Consider the following 14734-nt stretch of genomic DNA (forward strand, 5'->3'; position numbering starts at 1 on the left):
TCGCTAAATCGTCTTTATCATGCAGTATCTATCCTGACATAGAAATATTATTGGTTTACAATGAGGCCATACATGTATTTATTTACATGATGAAGTATATATGTTCAGTTTTGTTTGATGTAGTCAAATAATGCTGTTATTAAAACAACTCAGTCTGATATATCGAAACTACTGAAATTTGGTAGCAATTCAATATTTTGAATATAAAGAGGACATGCTGTCATTTGAATTATACTATCCATCGTGATCGGTTGTTGTCTGCTCTTTGGTCGGGTTGTTGTCGCTTTGACACCTTTCGCCATTTCCTTTCTCAATTTTATAAGTGATTTACTATGCAGCTATATAATTATCTAATGAAGTGTAAATATGGTCAGTTTTGGTTGCTGCAGACACACAATTTTGTTATACCAGTCTGTCTTCGGTATGAAAACTACTGAAATTTGTTTATGATGCAATATTTTGATTAAAAAGAGGACACGCTGACACTGTTAATTGATGCAAAAGAAATTAGGTGTTCCAATATTTCTATCATTTGTATTATACAATTAATTCTTACATAACAATATAACAGATTTACTATGCAACTAAAAGAGTTAACGGTACATAAAAAAGAGCATATATGGTCATTTTTGGTTGATGCTGTCAAATATGGTCAGGTTTGATTGATGCAGACAAATAATTTCAGATATGAAATCTAAGGATGTTTGTTTCTGATGCGATATTTTGAATAAAAGTAGGAAATGCACTCTCAATCAATGAATTTTTTTTTTTTGTTCTTTTATTTCCAATATTGCAGTTATTTATATACTACAGTCCCTCTTGACCTAAAATTATAACTGAAGTACTGTGCAGCTATATAGACTTGCATAAAAAAAGCAGATATGGTCAGTTTTAGTTGATGCGTCAGTAGATTTTATTACACAACTCAGTCTAAAGTATGAAAATACTGATATTTGTTTATGATTAAATACTTTGAATAAAAAGAGGACATGCTGGCACTATAAATTCATGCGAACAAAGTTTTGAGGTCATCATTGGTCATTGTCTTCCAATATTGCTGTACTGTAACTTGTATATTCCAGTCCCTCTTGACCTAAAATTATATCTGAATTACTGTGCAGCTAAATAGATTTGCAGAAAAAAAAGCAAATAAGGTCAGTTTAGATTGATGTGGTCAAAACATTTTATTACATGACTCAGTCTGAAGTATGAAAACTACTGATATTTGTTTACGATTCAATACTTTGAATAAAAAGAGGACATGCTGGCACTTTAAATTCATGCGAACAAAATTTTTAGGTCATTGTTTTCCAATATTGCTGTAACTTGTACGTGTATATTACCAGAGACATATATGTCTCTGATATTACAGTCCCTCTTGACCTAAAATTATAACTGAAAACTACTCGTAAACAGATGTCACATTTGTTTAAGATTCAATATTTTAAATTAAAAGAGGACATGCTAGTATTATAAATTGATTGCAAATAAAATTTTAAAATCATTAATGTTTGCCAATATAATTGGTATCCTTGCCTTAAAATAAACTGGATTCCTGCAATGTGCAGCTAAAAGTATATAGATTTATATGAAGAAATCAAATATGGTCAGTTAAAGTTTATAGTGGATCGATGGCAGATCCAGAGGGGGTGACCCATTTTTTGGACGATCAATGCATTTGAATGGGGACATATAGTTGGACCCCCCTTTTTTTCCTGGGTTGGGACCCCAACCCCCACCCCTTTTAAAACAGCTGGATCCGCCGGAACAACGTATTACATTATAGATGGTAAGATAATTTTGTTATTTAAAACGAGCCATCCTGACTCCCGGAATGACAAATGTAAAACAATTGAAATAATAATGCCCCCTCCCCCATATTAACGGCCTAATTTATGTTCAAAAAATGAAAGAAAAACAAATAATTTATGTAATACATCAACAAAAGAAAATCACTGAATAACAGTCTCCTGACTTGGAACAGTCACATACATGCAGAATATGGCGGGGTTAAACATGTTCTCTTGCCGACGAAAAATTTGAAATAAAACCGTCAAAATAGCAAAACTCTTTATAATATTAATCTCTATTTTGTTGAAGCCTTTATATTTAGTCAAATATTTCTTAAAAATTATAAATCAATTCTAGCCGTAGAATTTATAAATCAATTTTAGCAGTAGGATTTATAAATCAATTCTAGCCGTAGAATTTATAAATCAATTCTAGCCGTAGAATTTATAAATCAATTCTAGCCGTAGAATTTGTAATCAATTCTAACCGCAGAACTGTTCTAGAAGTAGAACTGACCAAATATTTGGTCAGTTCTAGGTAGAACTGTCAGGATCAGTTCTAGGGTAGAACTGTCAGGATCAGTTCTAGGTAGAACTGTCCAAATCAGTTCTAGCTAGAACTGACCAAGTCAGTTCTAGCTAGAACAGTTCTAACCTAGAACTGACTAAAAGGTGTCAGGCTGACAGTTCTACGTACTGTTCTAGAACAGTTCTCCTGACAGATTCTGACAGATTTAATGAGAGGTTAGAACTGATCTCCACTGTACAATGAACAATACTTAACCGGAATTGCATAGTAGGTTGGCAGTGATGGTCAGTATACGATTGAAATACAACAAAATATGTATCGCGTCTTTCCCATGGTAAACTGTTCATTTTCATTTAGAAATATAATATAAATAATTATTCTGAAGAATACTTCTTACAATTTAGTAACTTTCTGTCACGTGTTTTTATCGCTTAAACATGATTTATGAACATCCACTTTCATGAATAATTTAAGAATACACTGAGATATATTTCAAACATCTCCACAGCCCCAGTTCCAATAACGATATACAATGTATGTTATATATTTATAATTGCATAAATATGTTGCTAGTGATAGGCGGTAGATAATGGAAGTACACAAAATATATGCCTCTTCTCTTTTCCATTGTGCACTGTCCTTTTTCATTTTGCAAAATGCAAGTAACACCTTAATCTGGAATACATATCGTTTTCTTGGAACTTGCAGTGTATTTCTTTTATCTAGAATTGACAGATAAATAAAGTACAGTCACCGTAGAGCTTCTAGTTTATTGGAAAGGGGGGGGGGGAGCAAATAAATGTCCGAATCTTAAATGTACTGGTCATCTGAAAGGTTAAAGATCAGCGTTAATAATTGTTTTTTTCATTATCTATGCGATCGGCGGTGGTAATGAATGATTAGAAATAATCGTTGCTATCGATGCGTTATGGTTCGTTTGTTAGCATGTTAAATTTACACACAAAATTCGAGTTTACGCATGACTAGAACATGTAGAAGGTGATAACGATTCTATTCATGACACACAGTATGCCTTTGTATAGGCAATCTACAGTTTGATGTTACAAATCATTCAGAGAGTAAATTTATTTAGCATAATTTCTTTTCTTTTTTCCGGGATAAGACATTTTCAGTCATTTCCTTACTTTTTGTAAATTAAGGATTTACATAATGATACAACTTGGTGCCGTCATGCATATATAGAGCAAACGTATGACACTCGGAATTCACTTTATATACCTACATTAGGATGTACCCATGAGTCATCTTTAGCAATTACTTCGTTGCTTGATATTGTAAATATACGTTGAACTCCAACATTTTGCAAATCGCCAGCTTTTTTCCTTCTTCTGAGAACCATTTAAAAAAAAACAGGAGGAGTAGTCATCTTTAGAATTCATTATCAATGTCTATATATAAACGAAATGTGCATAGATTTGTTATATTTAGGATTTACCCATTAGTCATCTTTCGCATTTACTTCGGTGCTTGATATTGTAAATATACGTTGGACTCCAACATTTTTCAAATCGCCAGCTTTTTTCCTTCTACTGAGAACCATTAAAAAAACCCAGAGGAGTAGCCATTTTTAAAATTCATTATCAATGTCTATATATAAACGAAATGTGCATAGATTTGTTATATTTTCTGCTCGATTGTATAGGTTTACAATTTAGGGATGTAAACTTGGTGAAGATTTTTTAATCGATTTTTCGTTGGATTTACCTAGCGATTCGCGAGTACTCGCTCGGTAAAACATTAACAAAATTGAAACACAAAATATACCCATTTTATGTATTATGGGTCGTTGTCTTATGATCGAATAACCCTAATATAAATTACTGATACCATTAATCATTTTGTGAGGGTGGACACAGGGTGCAACGAATTTGTTCATATTCAAAAATATTGGACGTAGCGGTTTCCTATTTTTTTAGGTAACTAATAGTTCTGCTGATGACAATATATGCTCTGTTGGTACAGACGTGTTGCAGTGACTACGATTAGCTAAAAGTGTAAGCCTTGAAAAATTGCTCTTTTTCAAATATCCTACATGTACCTCTGTTTGTAGAAATTTCAAATGACATTTAAATGCAAACATTCAAATAGTATTTTAGTTTTTATTCATTTTTATTAATACATGATTTCCCGGGAAGTATTTTCAATCAAACATAGTTTTTAAGCTTAAGAAAGCAACAACATTGTATCAGGAAACCGATTATTCGAGTATCAATAATTTATTAATCGATACTCGGTACTATCGAGCGATGTTCGAGCACTCCAGTTCTCGTTGACATCACTGATTTACATACTAATGATGTTTAGCAGTATGCTGACAAATTGCTGATGCTGGAAGTTAGGACTGTTTGTGCGTAAATGTATTAATATGGATTTAAAACAAATCATGAAATATATATGTTGTACTTAAATTATTGGAGTTTTGTTATTTTATTTATCATGCATGAACTATTTGCCACTGAACGTTTAACAACCATCCAAAACAGAGCAATTATATCACTGTCAACTTAATCGAATTTTTAAAGTACTATTTTTCTACATGGATGAAGCAATGACAACACCATTGTCATAAAAGATGGGGTTAAAAACTCAGTAATTCAAATGAATTACACGTAAAACATTTTATGTTATTTTCACTCGAATTTTACAAAAATATGAAGGTATTTACTATGCTCGTTAAGTGTAAAAATCAGACGAGATTAATGTTAAATTCATGTTAGTGAAATTTCTATGTGTGGGACGAAATAAATTATATCAGTAGAATCTCATCACTAGGAAATTTACGGAAACCTGACAGGGGAAACGAAAATAAAATAAACAGATCCCGACACATTTTGTGTTTTCCATTTCTCTGGAGAATAACGTTACATTCTGTATTCAATAACGTCACACGTTTTCTGTCCAATTCTAAGGGTATCAATCAATTTTGAAGCCATTTATTTCAAAAACAAGGATGGTGACATATGATTTTCTATATATGTTTGAATTCAGTTTGTAATTCTGAATATTATGTTAGTTTTTTGTTGTTCTCCGTATATAAGAACATAGCCATCCATTGGAAAATCTAAAAAGGTTAGCCGAAAAACATGCATTTCCCCTATATACCTAAGTAAATTTGTCGCCGAAATCGACGTTTTCCAATGAAAATACCAAGAAAACAAAAATGGTGACCCCCATTTTTTATTTCATATTTCGATGTAACTCGGTGCAAAGAACGCGTATGCCAAAAAGTTTGGAAATCGGGAGATATGCCATTCGGTATCGTGTTACCTTAATGTCAAAGATTGCAGTAAAATAATTGCACAGTTAAGTTTTGAATTGATAACACAATTTTATGTACACTAAAATAATCCTGTTTTAACTGTAAGACAGCGAGAGATAATAATGTTTCATTAGGGAAATAAGCTAATGCGAATAAGTCTCGTAAATACTATCTAATGTATATTTAAGAGGAAAGATTTATGGTCATTGACATTTAATTATTGCTCATTTGGAATTAAACTTGATTAAGTGTCAACTATTGAATGTGCCTTGCATCAATTTTCTATACTATATAATAAATATAGTGCAAAGCTTAACATATTTCCGTGACATTCGTTATACTATTTTAATGAGTCTTTATACTGCTTGTTCTAGTGACATGAGGACACCAACGCCTACTATAAAGATTATGCAATAAATAGAATGTTTGCACTACTATAAGGTGAACTTATCTAAAATAAGGATTATAGATACCAGAGGGACATTCAAACTCATAAAAAGATAACAAACTTACAACGGCATGGCTAAAAAATAAAAAAAATAAAAAAAGTATGCACAGTATAGAATTCTGTAAATATACATTGTAACTGATGCTTGTATGTTCAGTTTTGATCCCAGTTACTACAAGTAATCGTACGGAAGATCATTTTAGACTTTCAAAAATAATCGAATAATGTCACGTAATTCTAGATTTTTGTTTTATTATTGTATGCAAGAAGAACCTTAAGATAGAACAGCCTTAGCAATGTACCGAAACTTCTATTTTATTAATTTGATTATAAACTTAAAATATATATATTAAGTGCACTTCTGGAAACAAAAGTTTATGTTCATGTCGTGCATTTTCTACTTAACTAGTTTTCAGTCAGTGTAACATTTTCAAATTGCATTTATAATCTCTAAACTTCTTTTTATATGTAAAACAAGTGTGGATACAGATGAGTGTGGATAGTAAGTTTGGATGTTTCACAGTCATGTCTTATGACAAAAAGAAGTTCTGTGTTTTTCCTATATGGTATTAATAACTGTGTTGCACGATGACAACTAATCTGACCAATAGGAGTATTATTTAAAAAAAAATTCATGGAAGAGAGTTACCAAAGGAATATGATTAGAATATGTTCTACATCTTTGATTTTGGATATATACTAGGAGAGCAACACATAATAGGTTTATTTTTTCACGTATTTTTGTTCTAAATGGGAGATGATATCTTGATTTGAGAGCATGATATAAGGAACCTGTAATTCAGTGGTTGTCCTTTTTTATATGTAAAAACAGAAGAAACCCCTCAGAAGTTTCCCTTTACACTGTAAAAATTGTGCTTAGAATTTGAACGTGTTTCAAGACTGATGTGCTTAGGAAAGTGTTTAATTTCTAAACATAAAAAAATAAACATGTTTTGGCTCTCAGCACTTCGCAATAAACATGTTTTGACTCTTAGCACTTCGCAATAAACGTGTTGATGTCCTAAACATGTTTAGCTACTTCATCGAGTATATGAAGCTAAACGTGTTTAAATTCTAAGCACTTTCAATATTTATACACTTTCCTAAACACGTTTAGAATTACAACACATTTAGGCCGAAGACGGCATTCATATCACGTGATAATTTTTGAGCGGGAGGACAAAACAAAGAACACGAAGACAAAGGCCACGCTGTTTACTGCTGACCATAAATGACCATAACTTGACTGTTTCAGAAAGGTAGGGAGTTATGATTATGCCGTCTTTTAAATTTCTGCCAATTGTAAATAATTATTGACAAATATAAGCACTATTTACAAGTACACTACCGTATATGCAATGCAGGAGAAAAAAGGGGGTGGGGTTACCATTTCACGATACCTTGAAGTGCCCGTGGGAGCTTTACGTGTTCAAACTGGATATTAAGAGTTGTTTAATGTTCAATCATGCATGTTTTCGCTTATATTTAATTAATGTGCTTGGAAAAGGAGATGGTGAGGCTAATTTTCGTTCGGTACTCCTCGTCAGAATTTATAATGTAACAGGAAGGGTAAGGGAATCTACAGATTCTCAACAGGATGAGGTGCATCATTTGCAAATCCAGCGTCAATTCGAGTTCGTTGTTTTCATGAGCACGTCCTATATCTAGAATCAGCATTTCAAAATATAAGAATTATGCTTGTTAAATTGAGGTTAAATTGATAAAAGAGGTTTTGTTTTTCTTATAATTTTATTTTCATGTGTTATTTAATTTTAGATTGATAGAAAAGTGCAAAGGGTATTATCGTCTGTCTTGACAAGCTACAAGAGGAGATGCCAATATACATTCAAACAAATTATAGTAATATCAAGCATGAACAGAAATTTTATATTACTAAAAGAGTATATATCAATTGATACATCGCACTCAGTAAATTTATGCTTTTATAATACTTGGACTAAACATATAGTTATCTGGATCATAAATCCTGCTTTTACCCTTTGGTGATGTAGTTATTATACTCACATTTTAAAATTTATTCTACTTATAGTTGCTTATAATTTTTTTCTATATTCCAGGCCAGTGACCAGCAGATGGGTACTACGAAAAGAAAAGTTCGGTCCAGTAAAATGAAAATATGACAGTTTCAAATTGTTTTGTTGGAAGGGATTTAGAAGAAGGAGAGTTCATTGACAATATTCTGTACATGTATCTTGTTATGCATTTATGTTTGATTGTGTTCTTTAATTAACTAGAAATATATGATAACATAGATTCCTTTGTTTTATATGTTGTAATTTTTGTTTTTAAAGCTAGGTATGGAAACCTGTTTTCTTGAGATTTATCATAGGAGTTTGACAGTCTAGCCATCCGGAAAATTAGTTAAATTAGGCCGAATATAGAAACGGCTTCCCACACTAAAATGGTAAACATGTTTCTTCATGAACCTTTATGATCTAAACATGTTTACATTCAATACACTTCACAGCTAAACGTGTTTCCAGACAAAACACTTCACAGATAAACATGTTTCCAGATAAAACACTTCACAGCTAAACATGTCAACAGTCTAAACACGTTTCACCTAAACCTGTCAACAGTCTAAACACGTTTCTGGTCTAAACACTTTACCCTTAAACATGTTTACAGTCTAAGTACTTTAAAGGTTGACACGTTTAGGCTGTAAGCACATTGAATATTAAACATGTTTAGATTTACAACATGTCAAAAATCGGTTTCATAAATGTGTTTAGGAAAGTGTTTAGGCTCTTAACACAATTTTTAGAGTGTAGAGTTCATTGTATACATTATTTTGTACATGTATCTTGTTATGAATTTATGTTTGATTGTGTTCTTTAATTAACTAGAAATACATGATAACATAGATTCCTTTGTTTTATATGTTGTAATTTTTGTTTTTAAAGCTAGGTATGGAAACCTGTTTTCTTGAGATTTATCATAGGAGTTTGAGAGTCTAGCCATCCGGAAAATTAGTTTAATTAGGCCGAATAAAGAAACGGCTTCCCACACTAAAATGGTAAACATGTTTCTTCATGAACCTTTATGATCTAAACATGTTTACATTCAATACACTTCACAGCTAAACGTGTTTCTAGACAAAACACTTCACAGATAAATATGTTTCCAGATAAAACACTTCACCGCTAAACATGTCAACAGTCTAAACACGTTTCACCTAAACCTGTCAACAGTCTAAACACGTTTCTGGTCTAAACACTTTACCCTTAAACATGTTTACAGTCTAAGTACTTTAAAGGTTGACACGTTTAGGCTGTAAGCACATTGAATATTAAACATGTTTAGATTTACAACATGTCAAAAATCGGTTTCATAAATGTGTTTAGGAAAGTGTTTAGGCTCTTAACACAATTTTTAGAGTGTAGAGTTCATTGTATACATTATTCTGTACATGTATCTTGTTATGAATTTATGTTTGATTGTGTTCTTTAATTAACTAGAAATACATGATAACATAGATTCCTTTGTTTTATATGTTGTAATTTTTGTTTTTAAAGCTAGGTATGGAAACCTGTTTTCTTGAGATTTATCATAGGAGTTTGAGAGTCTAGCCATCCGGAAAATTAGTTTAATTAGGCCGAATAAAGAAACGGCTTCCCACACTAAAATGGTAAACATGTTTCTTCATGAACCTTTATGATCTAAACATGTTTACATTCAATACACTTCACAGCTAAACGTGTTTCCAGACAAAACACTTCACAGATAAATATGTTTCCAGATAAAACACTTCACCGCTAAACATGTCAACAGTCTAAACGCGTTTCACCTAAACCTGTCAACAGTCTAAACACGTTTCTGGTCTAAACACTTTACAGTTAAACATGTTTACAGTCTAAGCACTTTAAAGGTTGACACGTTTAGGCTGTAAGCACATTGAATATTAAACATGTTTAGATTTACAACATGTCAAAAATTGGTTTCATAAATGTGTTTAGGAAAGTGTTTAGGCTCTTAACACAATTTTTAGAGTGTAGAGTTCATTGTATACATTATTCTGTACATGTATCTTGTTATGAATTTATGTTTGATTGTGTTCTTTAATTAACTAGAAATACATGATAACATAGATTCCTTTGTTTTATATGTTGTAATTTTTGTTTTTAAAGCTAGGTATGGAAACCTGTTTTCTTGAGATTTATCATAGGAGTTTGACAGTCTAGCCATCCGGAAAATTAGTTAAATTAGGCCGAATAAAGAAACGGCTTCCCACACTAAAATGGTAAACATGTTTCTTCATGAACCTTTATGATCTAAACATGTTTACATGCAATACACTTCACAGCTAAACGTGTTTCCAGACAAAACACTTCACAGATAAACATGTTTCCAGATAAAACACTTCACAGCTAAACATGTCAACAGTCTAAACGCGTTTCACCTAAACCTGTCAACAGTCTAAACACGTTTCTGGTCTAAACACTTTACAGTTAAACATGTTTACAGTCTAAGCACTTTAAAGGTTGACACGTTTAGGCTGTAAGCACATTGAATATTAAACATGTTTAGATTTACAACATGTCAAAAATCGGTTTCATAAATGTGTTTAGGAAAGTGTTTAGGCCCTAAACACAATTTTTAGAGTTTAGAGTTCATTGTATACATTATTCTGTACATGTATCTTGTTATGAATTTATGTTTGATTGTGTTCTTTAATTAACTAGAAATACATGATAACATAGATTCCTTTGTTTTATATGTTGTAATTTTTGTTTTTAAAGCTAGGTATGGAAATCTGTTTTCTTGAGATTTATCATAGGAGTTTGAGAGTCTAGCCATCCGGAAAATTAGTTAAATTAGGCCGAATAAAGAAACGGCTTCCCACACTAAAATGGTAAACATGTTTCTTCATGAACCTTTATGATCTAAACATGTTTACATGCAATACACTTCACAGCTAAACGTGTTTCCAGACAAAACACTTCACAGATAAACATGTTTCCAGATAAAACACTTCACAGCTAAACATGTCAACAGTCTAAACGCGTTTCACCTAAACCTGTCAACAGTCTAAACACGTTTCTGGTCTAAACATTTTACAGTTAAACATGTTTACAGTCTAAGCACTTTAAAGGTTGACACGTTTAGGCTGTAAGCACATTGAATATTAAACATGTTTAGATTTACAACATGTCAAAAATCGGTTTCATAAATGTGTTTAGGAAAGTGTTTAGGCCCTAAACACAATTTTTAGAGTTTAGAGTTCATTGTATACATTATTCTGTACATGTATCTTGTTATGAATTTATGTTTGATTGTGTTCTTTAATTAACTAGAAATACATGATAACATAGATTCCTTTGTTTTATATGTTGTAATTTTTGTTTTTAAAGCTAGGTATGGAAACCTGTTTTCTTGAGATTTATCATAGGAGTTTGACAGTCTAGCCATCCGGAAAATTAGTTAAATTAGGCCGAATAAAGAAACGGCTTCCCACACTAAAATGGTAAACATGTTTCTTCATGAACCTTTATGATCTAAACATGTTTACATGCAATACACTTCACAGCTAAACGTGTTTCCAGACAAAACACTTCACAGATAAACATGTTTCCAGATAAAACACTTCACAGCTAAACATGTCAACAGTCTAAACGCGTTTCACCTAAACCTGTCAACAGTCTAAACACGTTTCTGGTCTAAACACTTTACAGTTAAACATGTTTACAGTCTAAGCACTTTAAAGGTTGACACGTTTAGGCTGTAAGCACATTGAATATTAAACATGTTTAGATTTACAACATGTCAAAAATCGGTTTCATAAATGTGTTTAGGAAAGTGTTTAGGCCCTAAACACAATTTTTAGAGTTTAGAGTTCATTGTATACATTATTCTGTACATGTATCTTGTTATGAATTTATGTTTGATTGTGTTCTTTAATTAACTAGAAATACATGATAACATAGATTCCTTTGTTTTATATGTTGTAATTTTTGTTTTTAAAGCTAGGTATGGAAACCTGTTTTCTTGAGATTTATCATAGGAGTTTGACAGTCTAGCCATCCGGAAAATTAGTTAAATTAGGCCGAATAAAGAAACGGCTTCCCACACTAAAATGGTAAACATGTTTCTTCATGAACCTTTATGATCTAAACATGTTTACATGCAATACACTTCACAGCTAAACGTGTTTCCAGACAAAACACTTCACAGATAAACATGTTTCCAGATAAAACACTTCACAGCTAAACATGTCAACAGTCTAAACGCGTTTCACCTAAACCTGTCAACAGTCTAAACACGTTTCTGGTCTAAACACTTTACAGTTAAACATGTTTACAGTCTAAGCACTTTAAAGGTTGACACGTTTAGGCTGTAAGCACATTGAATATTAAACATGTTTAGATTTACAACATGTCAAAAATCGGTTTCATAAATGTGTTTAGGAAAGTGTTTAGGCTCTAAACACATTTTTTAGAGTGTAGAGTTCATTGTATATATGAAATAAATAGACGATTCCTAAGTTGACATGTTACATCATCTAGTGAATATATAGTTACTGAGGAAAATCATATTCTTTATAATTCCCAATGTAATATTGGGTTATTTTTTTCCCTTCATTGGAAACAGGACGAATGCACAATTACACACAACCAGTTTTCGGATAATCAAAAGTCAATCAATGCAAGATATGAGGCAGACTTTACTTTAGCTGCTGTATTTTCCTTAGAATTTCGATGGGATAGTTGTGTTCATCGTAATCACCAAGCTTTAAATTATTTAATGAGAGAACATTATATATACAATGTATAGCGAAACGTGAAATTAAAGAATACTAGCCTAGCTTGACGTACTTATTCTGATTATGAAGCTCCTGTATGAAGTCAGACTTTTTTGTAAATGAGCTAACCGATAAGAAGAGGATCACAATTGGTTCCCCTGGAAATGGCGAATGCTTGTTAAAAATAGTTTCCTCTAAATCTACAAATATGTTCCCCGTTAGAAAATCAAATATGTTGACAATGTAGGATACAGAGAATTTTGTATTTGAATCAGAGTGATTTTTCAACAAAGTTACAGTTTATCCTGCAGCCAATGTACAATTGTATCACAAGATGCATGTATCTACAATGGCCGTTCTTTTTTTTTTATTAATAAACGTGTGAACCAATAAGACTATTTACCGGATTTCAAATAACATAACACCACGGGTGTCATATGTTCAGCAGGATATGCTTACATTCTGAGGCACCTGAGATCACCCCCATTTTTTTTTAATTGAGCTTGGTCTTTAGTATTTTTCTATGTTTTGTATTATGTGCTTTTATTTGTCTCTTTGTCTTTTTATTTTTACCAATGGCGTTGTCAGTTTTTTTTTCAATCTATGAATTTGAATGCCCCTCTGGTATCTTTTTTTCTCTTTTATATTCTTTTGTATATTCTTATTTTAAACAAAACCCACGGATTGAATAACAAAAAAGGAGTGTTAGAGAGCAATGCTTTCATGGGCAATACATGGATACAACTAGGGGTACCGAATATTGCACAAAAGTTTCAAAACAATTTTTAACTGTCCGGTGAGTTCCGTTTTGGTAAACATGTGTCGTTAATAGTCTTTTTATTTACGTTTATTGTATATAATCTTAAATGTACACGAGCAGTTAAACGAAGGATGGAAACAAAACTATGTTAAAGAGTTTAAAAACAAAAATATTTAAAAATACGAGGCTGCATATTGTGACTCACCAAAAATCTTTGTACGCCACTACTCTAATCTTATATTACTATGCATATTGTTTGAAGTTACATTTAAAACGCCAAGGACAAAACAGGTTTTATTGTTCATAATGATTTACCTAGAAGGTTTCTTTTGTTGTGAATAAGAAATATTTCAATTTATCAGTACCATTATTGCATATATATTACAAAATGAGATTTTGTCTGAGGTAATTAACCGCTGAAAGTGCCCGACTATCTTTTCACTGCTATTTGTCAATACGAATTTGACAATGTCAATAAATTGCCAGAACATATTGGACAAAATTTCAATTCCGGCTATCAAATGTTTTCAAAGGGATTACGTTGCGTCCATTTCAGACAGGACAATTATTTAGAAAAGTGCAACTGTGCAATAAAGCTTAGTTCTCATGTGATATTATTTTATAGTTTCATTTGTTGTTAACGAATTCAGCTGTCAATACCTGTTATAAAATCTATCAAATTTCTGTGCTTGTCTCAGATGAATTCTTCATATCGTCTAGACTTTCAATGATTGGCGTTTGTCCGACAGACTAGTATTCAAATTGTAATTTCAAAACTGTCTTATTTCGAGTACTGGCATGAAAATACAGATTTGTTGTGTTATTAACATTTGCTGTTACAAAAGGATAGAATTTATTATATATTAAGGAATGTATCTCCCTCATGCAAAGCTCTAATTTGTTTCACGGATTTGGCTATACTTTTTGGAAGTTTTGGAATATAGCTCTTCGTCTTTCAAGTTTATATTTTAACTTCCGACTAAAAGACATTTTTCACTTTTAAGTTGACATTTGTTACTTCCAAATGAAACTTTATTAAAAAAGTATACGAAAAAAATGTATGATGATTTTGGTCCATATCCATGTTTTCATTTATATATTCTTTTTCAAATTATTACTTACTGCTAGGAAACGACATGGATGCCTCTTATCTTAAGATAATCACGA

At 31.8% G+C, this 14734-nt stretch overlaps 1 protein-coding gene across 1 annotated transcript in view; it reads right to left on the reverse strand.

Moving 5' to 3' along the window:
* Positions 1-3679, reverse strand: part of LOC134684692 (piggyBac transposable element-derived protein 4-like) — a 47440-nt gene extending 43761 nt beyond the window's left edge. Inside the window, exon 1 of the mRNA XM_063543997.1 lies at positions 3563-3679. Coding sequence (XP_063400067.1) covers positions 3563-3679 — 117 coding nt within the window. The remainder of the gene's footprint in view (positions 1-3562) is intronic.
* Between the last annotated feature and the right edge of the window lie 11055 nt (positions 3680-14734).

Source organism: Mytilus trossulus, chromosome 9 (genome assembly GCF_036588685.1).
Source record: "Mytilus trossulus isolate FHL-02 chromosome 9, PNRI_Mtr1.1.1.hap1, whole genome shotgun sequence".
Taxonomy (NCBI): domain Eukaryota; kingdom Metazoa; phylum Mollusca; class Bivalvia; order Mytilida; family Mytilidae; genus Mytilus; species Mytilus trossulus.